We start from the raw sequence: 27889 nt of genomic DNA on the forward strand, positions 1-27889 counted from the left end.
GTGGCTGTCCTTGTGAACGACGTGGCTCTGGTGGCTGGGTTGATCCGGAGCCGGGCTGAGCTCGGCAGGCGTCGGTGCGGTACCCGCCCTCCAGGCTCTGCACGGTAGGAAGGAAGGGCGTTCGGACCCGCTGGTTTCCGGAGCCTCCGGGGCGTCGTGGGAACCGAGGGACCCGCCGCCCACGACCTGCGCTGGAAGCCCTTTTGCCTTTCTAAGGAAAAACCCAAAGTGAGAAGTCTTGGGACCAAGGAGAACACCGAAGAAGAGCCTGGGTTCTCGTGGGGCCGCTGAGCGAGAAGCGAGGAAGGAAGCCGGGTCGGGCCTCAGAGAAATCTGGCAGGCAGGGAGGCTTGAACTGTGATTAAAAAGGGGAAGAACCGCAAGTCCCCATTTAAGTCAGCAGAGCTGCTGTCTGGGCAGCGAGAGGGAAAGTGCTTGTGGCTGGCAGGTTTCGTAGCCAGTTGGCAGAAGCTGAGTACCTGGCTGCTGCATCTGTGCCACCTGGCCTGGGGTGCTGCCCTCGGCCTCGGTCTCCCTAAGAGTAATGGAGAGTTAATAACTGGGTGCCAGTTTAGACTTTCTTGATACCTTCCCCCCTTGTCGCACAATGTCAGATGTGGGAATGTCACAAGGACACTTCTTAATGGGGGTGTCAGCTCCACACTTGGCAACTTGAATCCAAAATTCAACAACAGGTTCTTCTGCTTAAAACCTTTCTTGGCTCCCCCTGCCCTCGAAATAATTGCCAGACTCCCCGCCAAGCCCTTGAAGACACCTTGTAAAGGGCCTTCCTCTCCATTCTAACCATAGGGAAGGGCAGATCTCTCTATTGCCTTTTTAATTTCCTCCAACTCACTAAACATATTCCCACCTCAGGACCTTTGTACCTGCTGTTCCTTTATCGGGAATACCCTTCCCTCCACTTTATCTTGTCTGGATCCTTCTTGTTGGTAAAACATTAGCTTCTCAAGAGATGTCCTTCCCAAGCTCCCAAAGACAGTCTCCACCCCCTCCATCCTGTAACTGTTATTGCCTTCTTCATAAGTTACCCTTTTAATGCGTACCCTCACCAGAATGCGAGTTCCATGAGGGAAGGGACATTTGTTTATTCTCTGCTGTGTCCCTAGACACCATGCTTGGCATATAGCAGGTATTCAATACCTATTTGTGGAAAGTACGTTTTTGTTTTTTCTTCAAGGGCAGTGGACTCTAGGAATCCTTCCGCAGACCAGCTCCCTTCCGCCCATCTGTTGAGTCTGGAAATCCCCATTTTCTGGGGAACCCCTTCCTGCAGCTGCAAGGGGAGGACTTAAGGAGCACCTCCTTAATTAGCATGAGCCAAGTCCTGAGCTAACTGCTTTAATGCATTCACTCATTTAATTCTCCCAACAACCCAGTGGGCTGGGGACACATACTATTTCCACTTCATTCAGATGAGGAAATTAAGGAATGGAGAAGTCAAGTCATTTGCAGTAAGGGGGAGGCAATAGCCCGGGAGGAGCCTGCTTTCTGGGAAGGGTTGAAGTGGCCCCTCCAAGCTGGGGGCGTGGGCGGTTTGTTTCCTGTTGGGGGAGGGGGAGAAGAGCAGACATTCCTCTCTGCCCTCCCTCCCACGTGTCCGGGGGGAAAAGGCTGGCTGAGTATGCTCCATAACACAGCAAGGGACACCCCACTGTCCATTACAACCCCATGAAGCCATAGAAAAAAGGTAAGTGGCCCGGTGGCGTGCAGAGCTGAAGGCTCAGAGCGCAGCGACGCCAGCAGTCCGGGAGGGCTTCTTGGAGAAAGATACACCCCTTCTGGAGAGGGGAACAGGTGGCCGGGTAGAGGCTGGTCAGCACGGGCTCGGGCTGGGGCCACGGCGAAAGCAGAGCTGAGAATGGGGACAGAACCCGAATAGGGAAGGTTGGCGGGCGGGCTCGGCAGAGTCGCGGATAGTCGGGGCCGGGCAGGGCTGGGCCCCCTCCCCGGGTGATGATGAAAGCTGCGATCGCTATTGCACTGTCGGGCCGGCGGACGCCGATAAGGCCCAGAGGGAGGGAGTCACTAGGGGCGCGTCCCCCCCAGGCCGGGCGGCTCCGCCCCGCCCCCGTCCCACCTGGCCCCGCCCCCGCCACGCTTAGGCAGTCGGTATCTAGCAGGCGTCAGGTGGGTGGGGCCGCCCCTCTGGCAGTCTTTTCTTTAGGTTGCGCGACAATAATCCGGTGGCCCGGGTGTGGGCGTGGCTCGAGGAGGCCGCGCCTCTGCCCGGGCCACGTCTGGAGACCCCTGGACCCGGCGGGCCACCAAGGAGCGGAATCGGTGGGTGGGGCCAGGCCAGGCCCCGCCCCCTGCCGAGCCCCAGGCCGCTCGCGGAGGACAGGGGCGTGGCTTCCCGTGGCCCCGCCCCGAGGCCGCCCTCCCCCGCGGGCTCGGCGCTAGCAGCGGGTTCCTTTTTACATAACGGCGCGGGGCGGCATGGGCTCGGTCCACCGCCTCTGCCCGGCCGCCCGCCTGGACTGTCGCGGCCCGCGGAGGCCACGGCGGCGGCAGCAAAGTTTCCCCGGTGGCGGTCCGGGGGCGCATCCTCCCGCAACCGTCAAGCGCTGGCGGCGGAAATGATGAGGCGCTGGCCATTTTCCGAGCCCGGGTTTCCTGCCTGAGTCCCGCTCCTGAGAGCCGCGAGCGCGGAGCCGGCGCGCGGGAGCGGACGCGCCCGGGGCGGGGGCCCGCCCACCCCCTGGGGACTTCGGGGGGCCGGGGGCGCGCGACGCCATGGGCAGGCCGGGCCCGAAACCCGTCTCTCTCAGGTAAGCGCGCCGTGCGCTCCCCGAGGCCGGCAGGGCTCGGCGGGGATCAGGAGGCCCGCGCCCAGGGCTGCCCGGGTTCTGCGCACGCCCGCGGCGGCCCCACAGACAGTCCTGCCGCTAACTTGACGGAGGAGTCGGAGGGCGCGTTCCCGGCCCCGGCGACGCGCCCCGGCCGACACCCCCACCCACACACGTGCTGGGCACGGAGCGGCAGCTGGGCGCTGAGGGCGCCGAGAGCGCGCAGCCGACGCCTCCGGCCTCCCCAAAGCCGGTCGGGGGATCGGCCCCAGCTGGTGCCTCAGGAGAGGGTTGCGCGGTCGCCGCGCCAACTGTGAAGTGAAAGTGGTCCAACGAGGCTGTGAGGATGGGCGAGCCCCTCCCCATTTTGACCTCAGGCCATGCACTAAGAAGGCAGCAGTCCAGTTCAGGAGACCCCCTGTCACTCCTAGCACTGCCCAGGTGGGTTTGGCCAGGCGCCCACGCACCACTAAACTAAGGGTTCAGTGGGTTTGGGGATCCCAGAGCATGGGATTCTCTAAACTGGGAATCCCCCCACCAAAACTGAGAGGATGTTGGGCTTATAGGTCAGCGTTGCCCGAGGGTATTTCAGGGGACTTTGAAAGTCCCTGGTGCAGAAAACCCCTCCTTCCTTTCCCCTGGCCAGAAAGCTTTTTCTTGGAGGGGGACTGCATTTAAGGAACTGGGGAGGGGGGTCTGCCTGCCTGTCCCACTTCTTTTTTTTTTTTTTTTCCTTCCTAATTTCCTCATTCTCCTGTTTCTCTTCCCCATTCCCGGGCCACAATGATGTAGGTGAGGAGGTCATTGCTTGCAGCTGGGGGACTCCAGGGAGGGGCATGGCTAGGCTGGGCTGATGGGAGGAAGTGAAATCTTGGGTGGCTGGGGGGGGGGGGCAGGCGGGGGCTTTGGAGCAGAGGGCCTGACACGGCAACATCTGCAGGGCCAAAGTCCAGGTTTGATGACAGGAGGACTGAGATCTGAACCACAGACCCTTGGCCGAGAAACGCATCCTCAGATACCTGGCAGCTGCCAGGCTTTGCTGGGGCAACTGGGCCAACCAGCCTTTCATTTACAGTTGGCCTTGGGGCCCTTGCCAGGGAAGTGGGCATGTGTGTCTCTGGGGATGTGGGTGCAAGTTGTGTTTGGATTTCCCATCACTGACCTGGTGGCCAGAATAGAAACAGCTTCACAGTTTCCTGGGAACCTGCAGGGCCTGTGGACATAATGGGGAAAGAGCAGACAGAGGCCACCTGGGCAGACTGGACTCCGGGGATGAAAGACCAACTGAGGCCCATCAGGGAAGTTGGAAGAGTTTTTACTGCACTTTTTCTGAGCCTTTTCCCACAGCCCCCCTCTGGGAGGGAAAATTCTTCTGAGCCAAAGGATGAACATTCCTACAACTTGTGTGAGTCCCTGTGGGGCACACAAGCAGCCAGCTGGGAAGGGGCCGGTCTGAGGACCTTCAGGGCTCAGTGGTGGCAGAGGAAGGTCCGGAGGCTGAACTTTCATTCCCCCTCTGCCTCTTTCCAAGCTGAGGTGGGCAAGTAACCCTGTCCACCTCAGTTTCTTCTTGTATAAAATGGGGTAATAACAGGTTTGCAGAAAAGTTTTAATGAACCAGTGTGTGAAAGGCACCTGCTGCCTGGCACAGAGAAGGGTTCAATTACATGCAGGGGGTTGTTGATTTTGTCATTACCATCAGCAGTGTTATTGTTACTGGTGTGAAACGTTCCCTGTCAGCTGCATCTCCTGCACTGCCCTGGAGTTCCTCCAGTCTTGGGAGAAGAATTTTGAAGACTTGGGCGAGATGAGATGATAGCACTTCCTGGCTAAGAGGTCTTGCTTACCGTCTATGGCCTCAGTTTTCTCATCTGCCAAATGGGTGTGGTAAGAGAACCTACTCCTTAGGATCACCGGAAGCATAAATGAGTAACTTCATAGAGAGTTTAGCGTGGCATCATCAGGAGCAGACTAAGGACGGTTTGTTCTTTGTTGGGGAGGTTAGCTCTACTTGATTTTCTTCCTTATCCCCCTGCCCCCAAGCCTCTCAACCCTGGGCTTGAACCTCCTTCTATGAGAAACAGACCTTTCTAATCAGATCCTGTAGAGCTATTCCAGCAGCCCTCAGTCTGTGGTGGCCTTCAGGTGCCTAGGTCCAGCTGTGCCATCCCAGAGTTTCTCCATCTCCAGGGTGGAGCATCATTGGGGGCAGAGTCGCAGACACTTGGAGGGACCTCTTAGCTCTCAAGCTCAGGGCAACCTACCCCTGGTGAGGGAAGATAAGGTGTCCTATCCAGCCATGAAGGGCTCAGTGAAGGGGATCCTGGGAACCTGGCAGAGAACTACCCCTAATCTGGGCCAAGACTATTCCCTTTGCCGAACAGGTCTTTAGGGACCAGTTTATATATCCCCCACACCCTTATGGGGTTTTCCTGAGGCTCTCCCATTGCTGGGAATCCTTGTGTGGGTCACTTCATCTTTCTGAGGCAATTAAGTCAGTTTCTGTGAAAGATTTTTAATAGCTATGGAGCTTGATGAGAGGAGGCATATAAAGTGCTCAGTTCTGGGCCTGGCACTCGATGACCAACAGTAAATATTAAATGAAGACCTTTCCATTCCGTCCCCCACTTCTCCCTGTAGCAGATGGGCTGTGGAGCAAGGTGGTCTCTGCTAACTTCACTTGCCATGGTGAATTATCTGACTTCTGCTGGGATCTGCCCAGTGGAGGCCGAGGGTCTTGGTCACTCAGATGGTTGTGGGAAGTGTATAAGCCTGGCGTGGAATATGGACATGGAACTGTGTTGGCTGTGGTTACGCTGGCAGTGTGATCTGGGTTGTCAGTCTCTTTAAGCTACAGGTCTTGTCTGTAAAATGGGGTCCTAATGACTATCTGACAATTGTTTTGCATGCAGTCAGTGCTCAATAAGTGCAAGCTACTGCTGTTAATAATGTGTGTGTGGGGGGGCATTTAATTGCCAGGCTTCCTGGGAAGAGGGTCCCCAGGGCCTCTCCCAGTGTTGAGCATCTTTGGCTGGATCAGGTAGGAAGCAGCATCCATCTGACAGAAGGGTCCTCAGTGTCCAGTGGGGCTGTGTGGCCACACGCTCCCAGCCAGACCCTGTTTCCTCTATCCCCTCTCCCTGAAGAAACAGGTGGGCAGGCTGCCCAAGGGAAGTGACTCAGCTGGGGTCACTTGTTGAGTCAGGCCTAATTGGACCCTGTAGCCCTGCACCCCAGTTTCCAGTGGCTTGAGGTCCCTTGGGGACTGTACAGGTCCCCAGGTCAGGCAGGAGATCCTTGGTCACAGCCAGGCATCCCTTACTTGGGCCCCATGGCCAATGCAGCCAATGTTCCTGTCAGAGCTCTGGGTCTCACTGGCCACCTCTAGGCTGGGTGTCCTTCCCTGCAGCAGGGGCAAGGGACACTTCCCCAGGGAAGCAGGTCCTCCTGGAGGCCCTGGGCAGCTCTGCCCTGGCCGGAAACCCAGCAGCTGAGCAGATGGCTGGAAGATTTTTCCTCCCACGCTACCCTGTCAGGGGTCGTCAAGGGGGGGGGGTGGCCTGGCTGCAGGCTTCCTTGCAAGGGAGCCAGGCCTGGAGCCCCTGGGGGCCCTCCCGGATGTGGCCCCCCCCAATGGCTGTGGGAGGGGTGGGGAGCTGACTGAATGTCCCCAGAGAGGCCTGGGAGGGAGGAAGTCTGTGCCCTGCTAACAAGCCAGACTCAGGCGCCTGACAGGGCCTGGATGCAGGAGGCCAGGGAAGAACAGGATCTACTGGCTGGAGTGGGGGACATAAAAGCCTTTCACATGGAGTCTGTTCCTTCAGACCTTGCCTCGTGGTGTCCTCTCAAGGAGGAGAGGCCCAGAGAGGGCAATGTGTGTGGGGAGAGGTGCACAGGAACAGAGGCCTGAATGCCCTCCTGGCTTCCTGAGCCGCATGCTGAGTGGAGGGGGGATTGCTGCGGGTTTACCCTAGTCAGGGTCTCCCCTGCCCTCAACCCCAGGGCAGTTACAGGAAGAATCCACGCCTTGTGAAGGGTGGGAGTGGGAGGTGGACTTCAGAGGGTACTACACATCCTTGGGGAATGGCCCTGACTTTCCCCACCTCTCTAAGGCCGAGGCAGGGCGGTGGCTGGCTGGGGTGGCAGGCTGGGGGTGGCAGAGGAAGCCAGAGGACATTTCCTGTTCTAGCAGACTGTGCCTGCCTGATAAATGTCGCCAGGGAACTAGGTGACCCCGGAGAGGAGCATCAGGGGCCAGCTGGCTGCCCCATGGTCTAAGGCAGAACCCACCTCAACCTCCACAGGTGGGCAAAGCCCCTGCTTCCTGGGGGCTTCTTCGCTGTCTCCTTGAATGCTGAGGGAGGTGGTGTGTTGAGTCCTTCAGCTCTCTGAGCCTCCTTGGGTAGTTAGTGCTGCAGTGGGAAAGATAGATGTTCTCGAGGCCTAGGGTCAACCTGAGGGCTTCCTAGAAGGAGGTGTCCCCCTCTGAGAGTGAGACTTCCTGCCCAAATATCTAAGAGCTGGGGCAGCAACAAGGGCTCTTGACTGGCTCTCTATTTATTCAGCAGTGCTGGGGATCAAACTAGGGGTACTCTACCACTGAGCCACACCCGGCCATTTTTCTTGATACTTTTTTATTAGTTGTTGATGGGCCTTTATTTTATTTATGTATTTATTTATTTATATGCAGTGCTGAGAATTGAACCCAGTGCCTCACACATGCTAGGCAAGTGCTCTTTCCACTGAGCCAAACACCCCAGCCCTTTTTATTTTTTTGAGAGAGGAGATAGGGTCTCCCTAAGTTGCCCAGGCTGGCTTCGAACTTGTGATCATCCTGCCTTAGCCTCCAGAGTAGATGGAATATAGGCCTGCACCACTGCGCCCTGCTCGGACTGGCCAGTTTTAACTTCACAATTTAGCTCCCAGCCCTACCCCCCAAAGGCCTGGTAGGTGGCATTTCCACAGGTGGGTAAAGGCTTTCTGGGTGGGTGGGCTGGTCATTAGAGAGGAGGTGCATTTTCCTGAGTCACAGTGCTCTTCAGGCCGAGGGCAGGGGGAGGCTGCTGGATCGTGGGTTAGAGGCGCCCATAGCACACAGCCAGGATTCCCAGCTGACCAGGACCCGAGGATTTTCCTCCATTTGGCAGAGGCTTGAAGACCCCTCAGGATGGATGTGCTTGAACTGGGGAGTACCAGGCCTGGCCAAATCTTCAGGGCCCTTGTCAGGTCACCCTGGCAGACACAGAATGACTCTGGAGTTGGTATCCCAAGATGTAGGACCTCTACTCCCTGCTTGTAGGTGTGGCCTAACTGTCTCCTTGTGTTTGCTGTGAAGAGTGGGGTGCCAGGAGGTACCAGGCTGAGATCTTCCTAATCTGAGTTGTCTTTGTCCCTTATCATGCTGTGGGATTTGGAGAAATTCTGGATGTCCCCATAGCTGGGAAGTGTCTGCCCCAGAATTCCAGGCTGAGCAGGTTGACACAGACCCCTCCCCATGCAGAAGTCTCTTCTAGTGAAAGGTGGTTCATTCCTTCAGCTGCCCATGCTCACAGAAGCTCTGGTAGAAGCTCAGGATAGCAGTGTTCCCAAAATCTCGCACACTAGAGTAGTCTAAGCCGAAGGTCTTCTGGGTCTCCTGTGAAGAATAATAATTGCTTCTTGCACCGAGCTTCTCAGCCTCAGTGAAGATTGTCACAGTCTAATCAGTTGCTCTTCATCGGTGCCTGGCAGGTAAGAAAGCATTCAACAAACACTCTCCCTCCTGGGCCCAGGTGCAGGCAGGGACCACCTTCCTGCTGCCAGGCTGCCGCCCTGGCAAGCATACCTCCTGGGCAGTCCCCTTGCTGGCTTGGGCTGCAGCTGACTACACTGGCTGATGATTTCCTGCCTGGAGCCGCCTGAGCAGCCCTTGTCCCCTGAGAAGGCCTTTTGTTCAGGCTCCTGTGACACCCCTGCAGGCTCTCCAGTGACTCTCAGGCAGGGAGGCTGACTCTCTGGGCCTGGTGCTTTTCTCTTCTAACCATAATAATAATGAAATAGTGGCACCTGCTGTTTCTGAGGCCTACAGCAAGTACCTACATTTATCAGCTCTCAGAATGCTCCTAGCAGACACCAGGAAAGGAACATCATCCTGTCACACTTGAGGGGACTCTGAGGCTTTGAGAGGGAAGGCCCCTCTTTTGCATCTTGTGGTGAGGAAGGAGCAGGGGCAAGATGTGAACCCGGATTTGGTTGGCAGCCTGGGGCCAATTTGGTGGGCTCTCGATGGTTTTCTCTAAGTCCCACCACCTTTTCTAGCGTCCCTATGAGTTGTGATAAGGACTCCAGAGCTGTCAAATGCCAGCCTGCCTTGTCTGGCCTGGGAAGGTGTTAATTCACGCACTGGCATTGCTGGGGCACTAGCTCTGCATGGGCCCTGGGAAGCTGGCAGGAGGGGACAATCTCCCAGCTTGTGGGGGTACGCCCATGGTGGGGGTTGACAGTAAGCATGGTGCTTGCTGGCGAGTGAGCAGTGACCTATGCCCAGTCCTGCACTTACCTGCTGGCCCTGTGACTGGGCAAACTGCTGTCCTCACACCTCAACATTCCCAGCTATGAAGTGGGCACAGTGCTGGCCCTGTCCCTTCCAGTGGGAATTAAGGAGCAGATATGTGCAGAGTGTCCCACACAGAGCAGAACACATACAGTCTGGCTTAGTGTCATTTATTGTGGTCATTTTTGTTTTCTTGTTTTTGCCCTGTGACTCTTTCCAGAACCATTTGGTGGCTTTGGGACCTGGGCAGAGTTGCTGATGAGCCCTGATTTCAGTAGAGCTGAATGAGACCTTTGTGTCCCCTCCTCTGGGGCTCGCTCATTCATTCAGTAAACATTCTCTGGGAAGAGAAGCTTCTTGATGTGCATTTGGGCGTCAGTCAGGGGCTTTGGGGGTGCCTTTGGTGGGCATTTTCCATCAATCAGCAGCCCCAGGGGGACTCCTCTGTGCTTCACTTTCTCTGTCTGCAAAATGGGAGCCATAATTGGACCTACCTCCTTGCGCTGTCCTGAGCTTGTGAGAGCTGATGCTTCACCTAAGGATTAGAACAACACCTACTGGTGGCCAAGTGCCTGGGTGACTCTTGAGCCTGAGGCAGGAGGAGGGCAAGTTTCAGGCCAGCCTGGGCAAAGTAGCAAGACCCTGTCTCAAAATAAAAAGTGTCGGGGATGTAGCTCAGATGTAGAGGTTGAATGCTCTTTGTTTTTATAGGGGGAGGGTACTGGGGATTGAACTCAGGGACATTTGCCCACTGAGCCACATCCCCAGCCTCTGCCATAAATTTTGTATTTTATTTAGAGACAGGGTCTCACTGAGTTGCTTAGTGCCTCACCTTTGCTGAGCCTGGCTTTGAACTTGGGATCATCCTGCCTCAGCCTCCTGAGCCGCTAGGATTACCGGCGTGTGCCACCATGCTGGGTAGAATGTTTTTAAAAAACAACAACAAAAAAAAAAACACAAAGCCCAGAGTATGGCAAGAACGCAGTAGATGTCCTTCACAGGAAGACCTGGGAACAGGTGTAATAAGTGTTCCCCACCCTGGCCTGGATAGTGACAGGGTGTGGGAGACTCCTGCAGCTGGGCTTCAAGATTCTGATGTATGGCAGTGGACAGGGACAGGTATTCCAGACAAAGGAGCAGGTGTGGACAGAGGCCTAGGGGAGGTGGCCATTAGTTGATGCTGGCTGCATGCCTCTGTCAAAAGAGCCAGAGAGGTTCCAAGTCCAGCCATTTCTTTTGTTTGTTCATGCCATAAGCATTCATTGAGCTTCTGCTGTATGCTAGGAGCTGGCTCTCAAGCAGGTAGTGTAGCCTCAAGGAGCCCACATGCTGACAGGGATCATCACTGATGAAGTCGCCTTGGCTGCTGTGGGATAGCATGTGACCCGTGTGCTAGAGGACAAGTCTAGGTCTTAACACATCTGGCAGGCTTCTTTGTGTTCCACTGGAAGCAGACAGAGAGTGGACAGGACAGGGAACAACTAGCACCACTGCTCAGAGGTGGCCAGTGTGGCTGGCAGGCCACTTGGGCTGGGTGGGGCTGGAATCAGAGCTCTCTGGGGTCCTGAGAGTCAAGAGAGCAGCGCCTGCCTTACCTGTGTCACAGCCTGAGTGTGTGGAACTATAGGGCTGCCCAGGGACAGATGCCCTTCAGCAAAAGGCAGAAGGAGGTGGCCCAGGGCAGATGTGGCCCACTTCCTTTCTGCCTGCCAACTCTTTTACTTTTTTTTTTGGTGGTGCTGAGGACTGAACCCAAGGTGCTCTACCTCTGAGCTACACCCCAACCCCTTCTGTTTTTGAGACAGGATCTTGCTAAGTTGTACACACTGGACTCAAACTTGTGATCCTCTTGCTTCAGCCTCCCGAGTCACGGGGGGCTATAGGCAGTCATCACCATGCACGACCTGCCTGCCTGCCTTTCCTGACTGCTCACTGTGCAGAGTGTCTGCTGTGTGCAGAGCACCCTCCCAGCAAGTGCCAACTGGGGTATCCTGCCACCAACACAGTGTCACCAGGGAGGCTCGGAGATGGTGGGGGTGGCCCTGTCATTACTGCTACCCTGTAGGTGTGCCCAGTGTGATGGGGCAGCACAGGGAGAAGGTGCACATGAAGCAGAGTATGGCCGGAAGAACTCCATTCTGAGTTCTGACCTCCAACTTGAGACCCTCTCAACAATTCCTAACAAATGTCACTTGAGGTGGATGTTTGTGTGACCTGCTTGGCAGATGAGGAAACCAAGGTTTGGAGAGGTCCAGTCAGGTATCACAGACCACACCACCAACACTGGCTCCCTTTGTCAAGTGAGCCTCAGGTGGGCAGGGGTTTTTTCTTGTTCTCCATATGTCCCCAGGGCCCAGCGCACTGCCTGACACACAGCGGGCTTCAGTAATATTGGGGGAGTGAATGAGGAAGTGGACAGAGGCCCCATTTGTCCTCAGAGCTCTCCCACCTGTTCTCCTTCCTGACTGCCGCCCCTGCCCTGTCAGGGAGTGGTATTGGATGGCACCATCCACTATTCCTGCTTATCAGGGATTCTGTGCCTGACTCTGTGCCAGAGCAGAGAAGGCATTTCTTATTCTCCATCCTGAAGAACAAGCATAGATGTATGGTCCCCAGCAGGGGTAAGGCCCAGGCCTAGCCAGGCTTGGGAGGGAGAAAGGAGACCCTGATAGGTAACTGCTAAAGCATGAATTGTTCAGCACCGAGGACAGCGGGAGACATAATGCCATTTTGATTATCTTATACTTAAGGGGGGGCCCTTGGCCATGGGAGTTGAAGCCCCCACTGGGGAGCAGGCAAGGGTCTGCCTGTCCTGAGAGGGCCTGGCAGAGCAAGAGAGGCCTTTGAACCCTGTGAGTCTTGTGAATGTATTCCTTTTTATTTGTTGTTTTATATTTATTTGTGTAGACATCAGTACACTATTATTATAACATTTAAATAGGATAACAGCAGCCAGTTCTTACTAAGCTCTTCCTAGGTTCTAAGATCTTTATATTTATTGACTCAATCTTTATTACACTCATAAGGTAGGTAAGGTGGGAAACCAAGGCAGAAGGAAGTACGATGAATTAATCAGGGTTATCTAACCAGTAAGTGGCAGCATTGGGATTTGAACCCAGGCTCCAGAATTCATCTTCTTGACCATATTCTAGAGAGGCAGTAACTTTTCCTTGGTTATTACCCCGGCACCCCAAATTGGGCTCTTTCCCAGAGGGTACCATTTCAGGATGGGTTTGCTTCTGCCATGCCCTTCTTGCTCACCTACCCACCCCCACCTCCCCATACTGGGGATTGAACCCAGGGGTTCTTTATCACTGAGCTACATTAAAATTTTTTTCTTTTGTAGTTGTAGATGGACAGAATGCTTTTATTTATTTATTTTTATGTGGTACTAAGAATCGAACCCAGTGCCTAACACATGCTAGGCAAGCACTCTGCCCCTGAGCTACAGCCCCAGCCCCCACCCCAGTTCTTTTTTTATTTTGCTGAGGCTGACCTCAAACGTGATCTTCTTGCTTCAGCTTCCCAAGTATCTGGGATTATAGGCACACACCACCATGCTGGGCCTGGCTCACCATTTAAATATGTTTATGTACATACGTAGTTTGATTTTATGGAACTGTTTATGTAAATAGAATGTACAGTTTGTGTTCTGTGGTTTGCCTTTTTTTGGTACTGGGGGTTGATTTTAGGGATGCTTAACCACTGAGATATATCCCCAGGACTTAAGAAAAAAAATTTTTTTTTGTAGTTGTAGATGGACAGAATGCTTTTATTTATTTATTTTTATGTGGTACTAAGGATCGAACCCAGAGCCTCATACATGCTAAGCAAGCGTTTTGCCACTGAGCTACAGCCCCAGCCCCCAACCCAGGCCTTTTTTGATATTTTATTTAGAAAGAATGTCTTGCTGAGTTGCTTAGGGCCTCGCTAAGTTGCTGAGGCTGGCTTTGAACTTATGATCCTCCTGCCTCAGCCTTTCAAGCCACTGGGATTGCAGGCGTGCGCCACCTGGTTTGCCTTTTTTGCTTAATGGTGTGCCTTACAGCTCTCTGGGAGGTGGTAGAATAGATCTTCCTCATCCTTTCAAGCTGCTGTGGAATATTCCAGCCTGCAGTTGTACCACAGTTTATCTCACTAGTTTCTGGCTGATGGGCATTTGGTTCTGTCTATTTTTTTCACCATTAAAAACACGGTGGCAGGAGATGCCTCACAGGGAATTGTCCTGTACATGCCTGTGTATGTCTCTTAAGTGAAAGTGGGATGATGGGTCTGACGTTGCTCTTGGCAGATTGTCTTGTAACCCACCTGGGCTGGCAGAGTGCTCGCCTAGCAATGTGTGAGGCACTGGGTTTGAGCTTCAGTACCACATAAAAATACACATAAAAATAAGCGAAATAAAGGTATGAAGAAAAAAAAAGTCAGATCACCTGATGGAACATTGTAGGAAAGTGCCTATTGCAACGCTGGGTATTATTGGTAATTTAAAATTTTAATCTAATTTTATTTTAGACACAGGGTCTCACTAAGTTTCCCAGGCTGGCCTCTAACTTGTGATCCTCCTGCCTCAGCCTCTTAAGTAGCTGGGATTACAGGTGTCTATCACCCCACCTGGCTCCTGCTTAATTTTTGTTTGTTTGTTTCTTTTCTGCTCTGGGGATTGAACCAATGGGGCATTTACCATTGAGCTACATACCCAGCCCTTTTTTAAATTTCAAGACAGGGGCTGTGGATGTGGCTCAAGCGGTAACGCGCTCGCATGGCATGCGGGGGGCACTAGGTTCGATCCTCAGCACCACATAAAAATAAAATAAAGATGTTGTGTCCACCGAAAACTGAAAAATAAATATTAAAAAAAATTTAAAAAATAAATAAATAAATAAATAAATAAATTTCAAGACAGAATCTTGGTAAATTGAGGAGACTGGACTCAAACTTGCAGTCTTCTTGTCTCAGCATCCCCTGAGTAGCAGGAATTATAAGTGTGCTAATTTTTGATGTTGTGTGGGGTGAATAATTTGTCTCCTGTTGGTGGTTTGAAATATAGCAGTCCTGCTTATCCAAGGTTTCGTGTGTGTGTGTGTGTGTGTGTGTGTGTGTGTGTGGTCTTAGTTACTTGTGGTCAACCAGAATACAAAAATATTAAATGGAAAATGCCAGAAATAAATAATTCATAAATTTTATATGTGCACGCGTCTGTGTGAGGAAATCTCCCAGGATGTGGAACTAATTGTCTAGTCTGGACATTAGTCATTTGTTTGTTGTGTCCATGCCATATATTCTGCACTCCTGTCACTCACCAACCAGAGCCGTTACAGGGTCGAGTTAGTGTCCCCAGGTTCAGGAATACACTGGAGGTCTTGTACTGTACCCTGGGAACACGGCGGGAGCCCTGCAGTCTGTGACTCACCTGCAGGCCCAGTTCTCATTGCCCACCTCCGTGTCTTTCAGCCTGGCCGCCCCACCTCGGTCTCCACCATGAACGGGCCCACTCTGCAGCCTTCCTCGACCTCCTCCACGCCCTTGGCCCCCTCCGCCTCTCTGCCTGCAGCGGCGACCCCGTCCCCTCGGGGCTGGAGCGAGTTCTGCGAGCTGCACGCGGTGGCGGCCGCCCGCGAGCTGGCCCGCCAGTACTGGCTCTTCGCCCGCGAGCACCCGCACCAGGCGCCGCTGCGCGCTGAGCTCGTGTCGCTGCAGTTCACCGACCTCTTCCAGCGATACTTCTGCCGTGAGGTGCGCGAGGCGCGCGAGGCCCGGGCGCCTGGGCGCGACTACCGCGAGACGGGCCGCGGATCCCCCACCAAGGCCGAGGCGCCCGCTGCCGAGCCGGGCCCCGGCCCCGCCACCCCCGCGCTGCCCAAGGCCCGCAGCTCGGAGGAGCTGGCCTCGCCGCGGCCTCCCGGCTCCTGCTCCCTCCAGCACCTGCGCCGCAGCCTGCGCCTCATCTTCCGCCGCCGGTCGGCTGGGGAGCTGCCTGCCGCCGCGGCTGGGGAGCTGGCCGAGGCCCCCGCCAGGCCCGGCCTGGCCAGGAAGCTGCTGCCCTGGAGCTTGGCCCGGGAGCCGCCGCCTGAGGCCCTCAAGGAGGCGGCGCTGCGCTACAGCCTGGCGGACGAGGCGTCCATGGACAGTGGCGCGCGCTGGCAGCGCGGGAGGCTGGCGCTGCGCTGTGCCGAGGGCCCCGACGGCGGCCCCGACCGCGTGCTGGAGCTCTTCGACCCGCCCAAGGTAAGTCCCAGCCAGCCTGCCGCCGTTGGTGACGGGGGAGGGTGGGAGCCCCCTGCAGGTGGCTGAGTGCCCAGAGGAAGGTCTAACTAGGAGTCGTCTCCTTTGATTCGCTTTTTGGCGACGCTACGGGCTGAACCAGGCCTCCTGCGTGCTAGGCAAGCGCTCTGTCTCCCACTGCATCCCCAGCCCGTTTAATTTTGAGTCGGGGTCTCGCTAGATTGCGCGGGCTGGCCTGGAACTTGCGGTTCTCCTGCTGCTGATGGGCTGGCATTTCAGGCTTCTGTCGTTTTGGGTTAGCGAGAAGGACGCAGGGGAAATGCCATGCTGGCACCTGTGTTGATATATATGTTTGTCCTAAGTCGGGGGCCAGCCCTGGCGGCGTTTGCCTCTTTGTGCAGGATGGTGCCAGATGCCACATGAGGTTTAGCTATTGTCCCTCCTTAGGCGCCGCCTGGCCGTTTGACGTTTTTGGTGTTCAGGTCAAGGATTCCATTGGGTGTCAGGGATACCTTTCGTGGTTCACGTGTGGGGTGGTGGCAACTCGGCCCAAAGTCCTTGAAAATTCTGACTGAGCTGACAGTGACAAATAGGTGTATTATTTCAAGAGGTTTCAGCGCTGATTCCTTAGCACCCCCTGTGTTTTTCCATGACTTATTTTTCTTCCCAGTATTAAAACCTTGTCCTTTTCCTTGGACCCAACTGAACTCCTACGTGTAGGGTGAGTGCAGTCCTGAGGGCCTGGGTTGCCTGGTGGGCTGACCGCCGTTCTTTGCCAGATGCATTCTGGATCTGTGGGAACAAGTGGTGCTGGGTGCTAGGGGAAGCTACGGGAAGAAAAAGCCCAGAATTACAAACAGTAAATTGTGTTCTAAAGGAAAAGCAGCGAAGTTTCTGGGGGGGATACAGAGGGGCCCAGTTTGGAGGGCCCTCACATGTGCGGTGACCTGTTTAAATAATTGTGGTGTAGCCCACGTGTGCTGAGGTCCCTGAGTATGTCTAAGTGTGCACCCAAGGAACCCAGCACAGGCTCCCTGTGCCTCCTCCGTACTAGCACTTGCACCCCACAGCCGCAGTGCCACTGCAGTGAGCTGAGCACTGCCTGTAGTTCCTTGGAGGGATGTCTGCTGTGATTTCTCCTGGGGATCCGTGCACTAAGTGCTTGCTTAACTTTGGGGAAAATCTGGCAGTTTCTTGTCGCAGCTGCGCTGCTGCGTTCTGGCAGTCCTAGAGGAGTGTCCCTGGTTGTGGGCCTGGTCAGCACTTGGAGTTGGAGCCCTCAGTTGCCATTCTCCAGGGGAACCGAGTCTTAACGTGGATTTAATTTGCATTCCCTGAAGACCATCCATGTTTGTGGGCCATTGAATTTAGTCTTTTATGAAGGGACTCTGGTTTTCATTGTCTGTCTTTCCTTTACTTACTGATTTGTAAGGATTTCGCATGTTTATTTCTATATTGTGTGTGTGCTGGAGATTGCATCCTAAGCATCGCAGGCTGCCATTTCACCAGCGGAAGTTCTTAATTTTAGTGAACTCTGGTTTATCAACTGTTTCCTTTATGGTTACTGCTTTTTGTGTCCTGCTTAAGAAATCTTTGCCCTCTGAGGTCCTGAAGACATTTTCTTGCCTTTTCTTCTGGAGACCTTGTTTTTGGGCCTCCTCCCATATTGGACTGGGAGCTGTCTGGACTGGGTTTTGTGTGTGGTGGGGCTACCCTTGTCCTCTCTCACCTATGAAAACCTGGCTGCTCCTCCCCGCGAAATGTGCTCCTGTGGTTTCCTCTCCTGTTGGACTGTAGTGCCCCCTGTCCTAATGCAGTGTCCATCTCTGGAGATGTGCTTCCAGGCTGTATTTTGTCCCATTGCTTATGTGTCTGTCCTGTGCCAACACCACATCACCACATTGTCTTAATTGCCAAAGTTTTATCAAGAGTCTTTTTTTTTTTTAAGAGGATCTCACTAACTTGCTGAGGCTGGCCTCGGACTTGTGATCCTCCTGCTTCAGCCTCCTGAGTCACTGAGATCACAGACATGTGCCTACATGCTCTACTTGCTTGGTGTCTTGAGATGTGACTAGACTGAACTCAGATCCAGGCAGAAGTAAAAACCTGGGCAAAGTCCCTGAGGTAGGAAAGTGTTCAGTGTGTTTGGAAGGAAGAACAAGGAAAGAGCCAGAGTGGTAGAGGGAAGCAGGGCAGCTCTGTGGGTGGAAAATTGTCTTCCAGACACCACTGGAAGCTTCAGGAAAAGGCAGGGCGGGTAAAAACTGTTTTCTTGTTGTTCATAGTGAAGCTTGAGGCCACAGAAGGCAAGGACTGGGCCCCAGACCTGGTTGTACCTGTCTGTCTGTGGTGGGGTCCCGTTCCCCATCCACTTCCCTCTGGAAAGCAGCTTCGGTTTAACATAAGCCATCTGGACACCAGCTGCCTGAGTCTGAGGGACCCAGCCTGCATGAATCGGCTTCCTCCCCAGCCCCGGGCCTCAGGCTGGTCCCCACGCAGGGCTGGGAGTGAGCCTGAGCCCCTGGACTGGGTGGTGCTCAGGGCTATGTCCTCGTTGTGTTGTGCTGTGCTGTGGTTTGTTGTGGTGACGACCTGGGGCTGAGAGCACCGCTTCATTTCCAGAGCTACTTTGGGCCATCAAAGTAGCTGAAGGTGGGCCTCGTCACATTCCCCAGGGTTCTGCCTCACTAGAGCAGCCAGGGCATGGGAGGTTGACTGGTCATTGTCGTCTTGCCCAAGCCACCTGGGTCTCTGACCCAGATGGGTTGGTGGGTGTCACCTGTGAGGCGAGAAGCCCTGGCAAGGCCTCCCTGGCTCTTCTCTAGCACAGCTGCCCAGTTAGCAGCTTCCCACAGCTTCCGGCTGTGTGGAGCAGTCGGACATTCCCGAGTGTTCCCCAGGGATTCAGAGCTTTGGTCTCTGGGCCAAGGATGCCAAGACCACAAGTCTTGCCTGCGCCTGCCAGTTGGTCAGCCTTGACCTCTGACCGTAGTGTTGGCCATGGCAGCAGCACTGTGTAGGAGGTGGGGGTTGGCATCCAGCTGGTGGGGGGGGGCTGAGTGCTTAGCTTTGTATTTGCACCTGAACTCATCACTTACACGGTGTCCTGTGGGGGAGGGAACAGATGCCACCCTGGTGGAGGCCCCTGCTGCTTGGAGCAGGAAGGGCCTGGAACACCAGGACTGTGAGAGGGTGCTGCCCACCTGTGTCTCGGACTTCGCCTGGCAGAGGCTCCTGGGGCAGCCTCCCCCAGAGGGTCCCAGCTCTGCCTCTGGCCAGCTGACCCTGACTCCACTCGGAGTCTCAGTCTGAAGTAGAGGTGGCAACAACAGCCCCTCAGGGTCACTGTGAGGGGTGTGATGGGAGCGAGCTCCATTTTAGTGGGTATGTGCATCGGAGGGCTACAGCCCTGCTCAGGGGCTTGGAGGAGGGTTGTGGCTATTTCTGAAAGTCAGAAAACAGGCAGAGAAGTCACAGACTTCCTCTGGTTTCGGTGTATCCCTGTAGGTGGGCAAAAGCTGGGCAGTTTCTCCTGCTGAGTTCAGGTTCTGGGCAGGGGGTGGCTTCTGCTGAGGGATGGTCAGCAAAGCCTTCTCTGAGAGATGCAGTTAAAGTCTAGGTGGGGAAATGGCAAATGCAAAGGTCTGGGGTGGACACGAACTAGGTAAGTTCAGGAATAATCGGGCACGCAGGGTGCCCGCAGTCCAGCTGCAGCAAAATAACCGGGGGGTGATGAGGAACTTGTGTAGATTGATACAGCAGGAGTGGGAGCCGTTTATTGTAGGACAGGAGGGGTATATATACATTCCACACAGCTTATCTTAATTAACATAAACTAGTTACAGCAGTCAACCAATAAGGAATCTCCACACTTAATGGCTCCCTGGCGTTACTTCACAAACCACTCCCTCTGGCAAAATGCCAGGCGCCATCTTGACTTGTTTACAGACCCTAACACAGGGGTTGGAGTATATGGAGCAAGAAGGGATGACACTGGAGAAGGGTAGGCCTTCTTGGTCATGATGAGGACTCTAGGTTTTATGCTAAGGGTGTGGGTACAACCAGGGCTAAGACACTTTCCAGGGCTACTTAGTGGTGGCAGTGGCCCAGAGGGACTCTCCAGAGTAACCTGTGGCCTGTTGGCACCAGGCTGGCCTGATTTTTCTCCTGGAAGACCCTCGAGTTTCCATGCCCCCTGATCCTGCAGTCCCTCCTTCTCTGGCAGGTCTGGGCCTGGGATGGACCAGGATAGGCAGTGTGTGCTTGTGACCTTGACTGTGCGCAGTGTGCATCAGCACTGCCCCAGACACCAGGACCCTCCCATGAGGCAGAGCTTACTGACTCATCGAACAGATGAGGAAACTGAGGCTGAGAGGCATAAAGAGAAGCGAGCTCTAGGTCTTGCAGCTAAGGAGATCTGCACCTGAGGCGCCCTTATCCCCAGCTCCCTGTTGAACCAGCTCCGACTGACAGAGAGGCAGGACAGCTCCTGCCAGGGCAGCTAAAGGTGCCACCTCACTTGGTATTAAAAGGAAAATAGGGAATTGGGTCAGTTGCTGTTTTAGTCAGCTTGGTTTCACCATGACCAAAGTATATGACAAGTTATTTGGGATTCATGGTTTCAGAGGTCTCTGTCTACAGACGGCCGACTCCATTGCTCTGGGCCCATGGTGAGGCAGCACTTCATGGCGGAGGGCCCAGCATGGGGAAGCTGCTCAGCTCATGGCAGCCAGGAAGCAGATAGGGGAGGGATCTGCAGGGAAGATGGATCCTTCCAGGGCACAATCTAGAGACCCGCCTCCTCCAGCCTCGCCCCACTTGCCTACAGTTACCACCCAGAATATCCCTGCATTGACAGGAGCTTTGGGGGGGACACCTTATATTTAAGGTATATATATGCCAATATTTAAGAAGATGAAACGCAGAGATTCCACACAAGAATCCAGGTGTCCCGGGGCTGGGGTTGTGGCTCAAGCGGTAGCGCGCTCGCCTGGCATGCGTGCGGCCCCGGTTCGATCCTCAGCACCACATACAAACAAAGATGTTGTGTCTGCCGAAGACTAATAAATAAATGTTAAAAATTAAAAAAAAAAAAAAAAGAATCCAGGTGTCTGGCTCCTCTTATATACTCAGTGGACCTGGCATCTGTGGGAGGGTCCCTGTTGGCCTGGCCTGAGCCACTGCAGGGTAGGGGCTGGATCAGGCCACTGGGCTAGATCAGGCTACTGGGCTGGGGTGCTGGCCTTGGTGCATGTCCTCCCTGGGAGCCAGGGGCCCATTTCAGATGGAGCAGAATGGTGTCTTGGGCCTCAGTCCCCTCATAGGCCCAGGCCTGGGTTGGCCACGGTGGTCTCGGAGCCTGCCAGCTGGGATGGCCCTGGAGGCCGAGTCTCAGTCTTCCTTATGTGTCTAGCAGGACAGTGATAGAGGACAGTGATAGAGCCCAGCTCCTCTTAGGAACGCCTGCTCAGCCAGCGTTAGCGGGTGCCTTATCCACCAGGCCCTTGCTCACCTGCTTCAGGTAGTCTTTTTGGCAGCCCTGTGGCACCCATTCACAGATGGGGACACTCTGGCTGAGCAAGGTCTGCTCAAGGGCCTGCAGCTTGTGAGTGGCCGAGGGAGGCTGGAACCTGGGCAGCTGAGGGCTCTCACAAGGGCCCTTCCTGGCCGGGTTCCCTGTTTTGGGCTCTCAGAGCAGGAAAAACTCCTGTGGCCATGTCCTCGGCCACCAGTTGACAAATGGGAAGAGGGGCCCTCATCAGGAATGCCCAGGACCTGGTGGACCCAGCACACTCTGTGTGTCTCTCAGTGTCCCTCCTGGAAGGAGGTGGCGGCTCCTAGACCTTCACCTGCACAGTGGGCCTGGGGAACTCCTAAGAGGAGGCAGCCTTGGGGCCAGTGTGGCTCAGAGCCATCCCCCGCTGCTCCTTGTGTGCCAGCTTCCTTGGGCAGGAGGACATGAGGCCTCACTAGGCTGCAGCAAGGAGCTGTCATGGTTCCTGCTTGCGAGCTTGTTGTCCTGGGGGAGAAAGCCCTGCCTGGTGGCGTCGAGCAGCTTGGGCCTGCCATCTTGGGACCAGGGCTCGGCCTCTCTGATCCTGGGCTCTTTGGTGGCCTGTTGGGCCAGAAGGGGCAGAGCCAGGCGGGATGGCCCTCGTGCCCTGAATCCTGTGCAGCAAAGCCAGCAAAACGCACTAGAGGGCCAGTGTCGGCCTTCAGACGGTTTGCCCCTGCTGCAGCTCCTGGCGCACCTGCCCCAGGGACGAGGAAACTAAGGCTCCAAGGCCAGAGGAGCAGACAGGCCAGGGCCTGGGTGGAGCCAGGGAGGTGCCTCTGCCACCCTGCCTCGCCTGTGGGAGAGAGGAAGCAGAAGGAAGGGCGGTCCACCGCAGGGGCCTGGCCATTTCCTCTCCAAGGCGGGAGCACAGGGGGCCGAGGAGGCCAGGCTGCAGGAAGCTGTGGGCAGGGGCCGCCTGTGGTGCTCAGGCCTGGGTTCCAGTCCTGTTTCTGCCCCGTCCATGCTGCCGCCCTTGGGAAAGACAACACGGTGCCCTCTCTGCTTGGGTCCCCAAGCAAAATCAGAAGAAAGGCCCCACTGCAGAATTAGCCAAGCTGCTGCCCTGCGGGGGCCTGGAGCACCAACACCCTCGGGGCTTGGTGACAATGACCACAGCAGCTCTTTGTTTTCCATGTTACAGACACTATATTTGACACATCCACGGAATCCTCACCACAGACCTTGGGAGCAGGGACCCACCCACCATCTCACAGACAGGAAACTTGAGGCCCAGAGAGGTGGAGACTTGTTTAAGACCACACAGGAGCCAGAAAAGGGGTTCCACATGGGCTCACCAAGGCACCAAGGGCTGGGTTTGTGTTAAGGCCCCCAATATAGGTGGAGAAAGTGCCCCTGTCTCCCCCAGTTTCAGGCTGGGTGAGTCTGCATAGCACCCACATACACCACTGGACAGACGGGGGCTTAAGAGGCCAGTGCTCCCCAGTCCCATCTCCCTGGAGTAGGCCAGAGGCAGAAGGTCCCCAGGGGAAAGAAGGGATCCTGCCCTCTCCCTGCCTTGGGCTGCTGTGTGACCCAAGCAGGTGCCTGCCCCTCTCAGAGCTCTGAAGTGGGTGATCAGGGGCTTGAACCAGGCTTTCCAGGACTGGTGGGAGGGAGGAGGTAGGCAGGGCTCCAATGGCCCCAGATGCGCACAGCAGCCCAGCTGCCCCCATTGGGGTTCCGTGCAAAATCGTTTTTGGAAGAGTGCTTTGGCGTTTAGAAGAAACCCCAGCCACACTGAAACCGCGGGCAGATGGTATCGAGGCGCTTCCTTTCAGCTCAAATTCTATGAATCTGCAGACTAGAAGGTGCCCAAGTCCACAGGGAGGGTGTTAGCCAGGAGGATTATCATCACCATCCTGCCTCGTTGGCCGGTTCCCGCTCCCACCCAGTTCCATGGGCTTTTGGTTTTGTATCTGTGTATTTGGGGAGGTGAGGCTGTGGGCTGGGTGGTGGGGTAGCTGCAGAGGACGATAGACATGGCTGAATTCAGATCTTGGCTCTTGTGCCCTTGCTGTGTAGCACTAGGTTGAGAATTTGGCTTCTCTGAACCTCAGTTTCTCATTATGGAAAAATGGGATGTCAGTGCTTTCCTTGCTGAGTTGTTTTGAACCCAAAACAGACTATGGGATGGCGTGGCATGATGTGCTCCCACCTGAGGGGTGGAAGAAGGGGCTCACTGCATTGAAGGCCTGGGCGTCCTCCCCTCCAGGCACCCGCTGGCAGGCGCCGTGGAAATCCCCCGCCCACCCTGTGAATGGAAAAGGAAACCAAAGGCACGAGAAGGTCTCCGCGCTGAGGCCCTTGCGGGCGGGGAGCAGGGCTTCCTCCCCCAAAGCAGGAGGGGCCGTCTCAGCTTCCTTTCTGGGGCCCCTGCACCCTCTTTCTGACCTCCTCTCCAAGCTGGGAAGAGGCCACAGGAGCTGCTGAGCACTGGGTCTGCCCCTGGGACCCGTGGATGGGGGCCACTTGGCCTGGGGACTCACCTACAGGGCTGCTGCCTGGACCCTGTCACAGTACACGGCCCTTGCCCAGGTGTCCCTGCTAGGCCTGATGGTGTTCGAAGTCCATGTGGGGACTGGGCAGAAGAGATGTTTTTCTAGGGAACCCTCTAGAACCGGGGCCTGTGTTGTCCCCTCCAAAAGCTGTGTGTCATTTAGGAAACTGACCTACCTGGGTCTCCACGTCTGTCTGGTTTTTCAGTTAACAAAACTCAGATGAAATTATAAAAGTAACTGAATAACCCTGCCATCCCACTGCCCAAGAGACCCGGCATTGCCATTTAGGCAGATGTCCTTGTACTCTGTTATTGTCACCTCTGCCCCAGTGGTGATTCCTTAGGGCTCACTCTCCCCCTGGCTGCACTGCCTTGGTGCCCGTGGAGCCCAGGCCTGGCCCCGCCCCCTCCTGCTGCCATCACCTGGTGCTCCCCTCTCCCCCCACAGGAACCTCTTTTGCATTACCAGGTCTTTTTAAAACATTGGCTGCCCCAGTGATGAGCTGGCAGAGAAGGGCTGGGAGGGGTTTCTCCCTTCCCTTATTGTCAGGACCCATTTCAGACATTTCTGCTGGATGCAGACGCCCTGAACATTCTGCACAGGAATTTTGGATCCCTTCTCTGATTGTTCTCTGAGGTGACATTCCTGGCAGGGGAGGCCCCGGACAAGTGTGATGCTCTCCAGTCGCAGCTTTATGAGCATTCACACACCACAAGATCCCTCATTTAGAGGGGTTCAACCCCCATCGTATTCTAATTTTAGAACATTTTCATCATTTCAGAAAGAAACCTTTTACCCCACCCCCAATCCTCCCTCTCCCAGGCCCTGGAACCACTGCCTGCTTTTTCTCTGTAGATTTGTCTACTTTAGGTGTCCCGTGTAAATGGAATTGCAGTATATGTGGTCTTCTGCATCTGGCTTAGTTTACTAAGTACTGTGTTTTCCAAGATTCGTGTGTGTGTGTGCGTGTGAGTGAGAGAGAGAGAGAGAGAGAGAGAGAGAGAGAGAGAGAGATGGATCAGTATTTTCTTTTTGGACAAAAAAAAATTCTTTTTCAGCTGGCTTGGAACTGGTGACCCTCCTGCCTCAGCCTGTACTGGAGGGGTCATGGGCGAGAGCAGTGCAGGTTTCCTCGTGGTTTGACATGCATCCCGGGGCTGATGAAGTTGAGCACCTCCTCATGTGCTTAGGAAGGCTCTGTGTGCGGCGCGTAGTGCCAGCATCAAACCCAGGGTCCTGTGGGTAACAGGCTGCACCCCAGCCTGTCATTAGCCATTTCTAATGCTTCTGATGAGTCTTTTTCAAGTGGTTTCCAGAAAGGTCATACTCACCTAATCACTATCCGTGCAGCAGTGCGTTTTATTTATATTGCGTTTTATTTATGTATTTATTTTTGGGTACCAGGGATGAATTCAGGGACACTCGACCACTGAGCCACATTCCCCACCCCTATTCTGTATTTTCTTAGAGACAGGGTCTCACTGAGTTAGCTTAAGCGCCTCGCTAAATTGTTGAGGCTGGCTTTGAACTCATGATCCTCCTGCCTCTGCCTCCCGAGCTGCTGGGATTACAGGCATGTGCCACTGTGCCTGGCCACTGGGTTTTATTTTTAATAACTTGACCAACTTCTCAGTGAAAAGTACTTTACTTACCTTGTTTGGATTATAAGTGACTGACCATCCCTCCCCTTTTAAAAAAAAATTGAGCTCTAATTCCCGTATCATAAACTGTATTTGCTTCAAGTGTATAATATACAACCGCCACCACTAATCTAGAGCACTTCCCCGACCTTAGAAAGAATTTCCTTGCCTGCCAGTAGTCAGTTCAATCAGTCCCCTCTCCCACAGTCTCTGGTAGCCTCTGATCTACTTTCTGTCCCCGTGGACTTTGGACGCTTCTCTTGGGCTTCTTGGTCATATGCACTTTTCACACCTTACCAGGTCATTTGCTTTTGCTTGCTCTTCTGCACAGCCTGCCCTTTTCTTGCTGGTTTGCGAGTACTCTTTCACATGTCATGGGTATTATTAGCTAGTTCTGTCATGGTTACAAACATTTCCTAATTTCTCATTTCACTTTTCAATTTTGTCCCTGAGTTCCTTGGCCTATTGAGGTTTGTTAAGGTAGTGAAAATGCAGGCATTGATCTTTATGGTTTCATTCTCTGCTTGGAAATGCCCTCCCTACCAAGGGACCAGATGAGTAATTCTTTAAGTTTTATTCCAGTCTTTTTCCTTTTTTGCTACCAGGAATCGAACCCAGGGGGTACCTAGTCACTGAGGCACATTCCCAGCCCATTTTTTATTTTATTTTGAGATCGGGTCTCGTTTGGGCCTTGCTAAGTTGCTGAGGCTGGCTTTGAACTTGTGATCCTACTGCCTCAGCCTCCCGAGCCACTGAGATCACAGGCATGTGCCACCATACCCAGAGCTCCTTTTTCCTTTCTTAATCCAACTGGTCTTCATTCATAGTGGCTGGTGTGATTCCCACGGTTTTGTAGTGTCAGGAATGCTGTGTCAAGGCCTGCACACCGTAGTAAGTGCTCAGTAAACTGGAGCTGGAGTGGGGGGAGGAGAATGTGGGCTTTCCTGCTGCTCTGCGGGGCTTGGGGGAGTCGCACAGCGGAGCTTCCCCCCACTTCCCCCTACCTTGGCTCCAGGGGCTCTCGCTTTCACCTCTCCTTCTGAATCATCATTCTTCGAAGGCAGCCACCAGGGGCCGCGGGCTTCTGGGCATACTGGTGGTGACAGTCCCCTCCTCTTGGTACTCTCCCCTCCTAGGCTGGTGATGGGTTGTCTGTTGTTCCTTAACCACAGCTTTTCCACCCTTGCTGGTACTGAGCAGATTTGGAGGTGCGTCCTGGGGCAGGGCTTCCCTCAGCTGGTCATGTTGTATCTGGTTGGACAGTATGGCTCCCTTGGGCCCTGATACCCACCTGGGGCCTAAACATGATATGGCTGTGAGACCAAGCCCTGCTTGGCAGCTGGTAGCCCGGGATGCCTGGACCTGGAGAGGCCTACAGCTGCTCATGAGCAAAGGTGCAGCCCAGTTACTTGGCCTGGCCATAGCGGGTACAGGATGTGGTCATCCAAGGTGGGGCCCATGGCAGAGGGTTTGTGGTTGGCAACGCTGGCCAGCGGGGGTTTTGCTGACTATACTCAGGGCTGTCCTGGCGTTCTGGGGACACTGGTGGGGGACTGACTGAGGCACAGTAAACAGGCTCACAGCCTTTTGCATGTTCCAGGGGCCCTATGTCCTTGGCCTAGCCTGAGGAGCACCCTCCACTTCTCCCTGTGTGACAAGGAGCAGGCCAAGGCACCAGGCTCCCCTGTTCCTTCTGCCCAGGGAGGGAAAGCATGGGGTTTCCAGGAGTGGTCGCACTATGTTGACCTGAGACAGGAGCTGTGCCCCTTCCTACGGGTGGCATGGGAATTGGCCAGGACACCCCATCTAGGAGGGACGCAGACTGGCTGTGTGTCTGGGGGCTTTCTCAGGAATGTGCTCCAGCTTTTGAGAAGGGCTTTGTGTCCCTGTCCATGTTACTGTGTGGGGTGATTTTCCTGAGGGGGCTTTATCTTCCTGTACTGTAGATTCTTTCTGATATGGAGGGACCCTCATGGGACTGAGGGGAGCTTGCTCAGGGGGTGGGGCTTTAGACACACCTGCAGCTCCCATCTGGGTCACCCCCCATGTGCCTTGATCCAAGTGTCTTGAGCTAATAATTACTGCACACAGGCCTCACTGGGGAGGGGGAGGGATGTGTGTCCTGCCACCATCCCTTTACTTGGTCACTTAGTGTGAGATGGGTGCCACCTGCAGGGAGAGGGGGGAATCCCACAAGCAGGGGGATTTAGGAGCATCTTGCAGCATCTGGCTCTGCTCTTTCTGGCTGCATAGGCCTCTCCGTCTGGCACTGGGCCTTTCTAGGAAAGGAGACGCTGTTCCCTGCTCCTACATGGGAGGGGAGGCTGGAGATGTAGCCATGGGGACCCCTATGGATGCAGCCTGTACTGAGGGAGCAGCTGACTCACGACTCACAATAGGCGCCCAGGAGGGTGTGCTGCCATCCAGAAAGGAGCAAGAAGAGTTGTATAGCTCAGTTGACAGAGTGCTCGCCTCACATGTAAGGCCCTGGGTCCAATCCCCAGCACTGCAAAAAAAAAGAGAGGAGGAGCGAGGACTTGCTCAGGTCACTAGAGCAAAACATGGCTGCAGCAGGCACCTGAAGAGCCTGTGAGGCTGGGACCAGGCTTGGGGTCCTGGCTGGGGACAAGGCA

The 27889-nt window shown here is 54.8% G+C and overlaps 2 protein-coding genes across 5 annotated transcripts in view; one reads left to right on the forward strand and one right to left on the reverse strand.

The window, feature by feature from the left end:
- The first annotated feature begins 2429 nt into the window (after nucleotides 1-2429).
- Nucleotides 2430-27889, forward strand: part of Sh2b3 (SH2B adaptor protein 3) — a 32473-nt gene continuing 7013 nt past the window's right edge. Inside the window, exons 1-2 of the mRNA XM_046446182.2 lie at nucleotides 2430-2789; nucleotides 14791-15564. Coding sequence (XP_046302138.1) covers nucleotides 14818-15564 — 747 coding nt within the window. The 5' untranslated portion in view covers nucleotides 2430-2789; nucleotides 14791-14817. The remainder of the gene's footprint in view (nucleotides 2790-14790; nucleotides 15565-27889) is intronic.
- Nucleotides 15704-27889, reverse strand: part of Atxn2 (ataxin 2) — a 128205-nt gene continuing 116019 nt past the window's right edge. The window contains exons 26-27 of one of the 4 annotated variants that reach the window (XR_009226921.1): nucleotides 27651-27762; nucleotides 19318-26554 (exon numbers count right to left, since the gene is read on the reverse strand). The gene's annotated coding sequence lies outside the window, so the exon portion shown is untranslated. Of the gene's footprint in view, nucleotides 16389-19317; nucleotides 27763-27889 lie in introns of those variants that run through there. The other 3 variants (XR_009226920.1, XR_009226922.1, XR_006852010.2) reach the window with 3 other exon arrangements.

Source organism: Marmota monax, unplaced genomic scaffold, assembly GCF_021218885.2.
Source record: "Marmota monax isolate L192 unplaced genomic scaffold, Marmota_monax_Labrador192_F-V1.1 WCK01_AAM20220418_F8-fsc00092, whole genome shotgun sequence".
NCBI lineage: Eukaryota > Metazoa > Chordata > Mammalia > Rodentia > Sciuridae > Marmota > Marmota monax.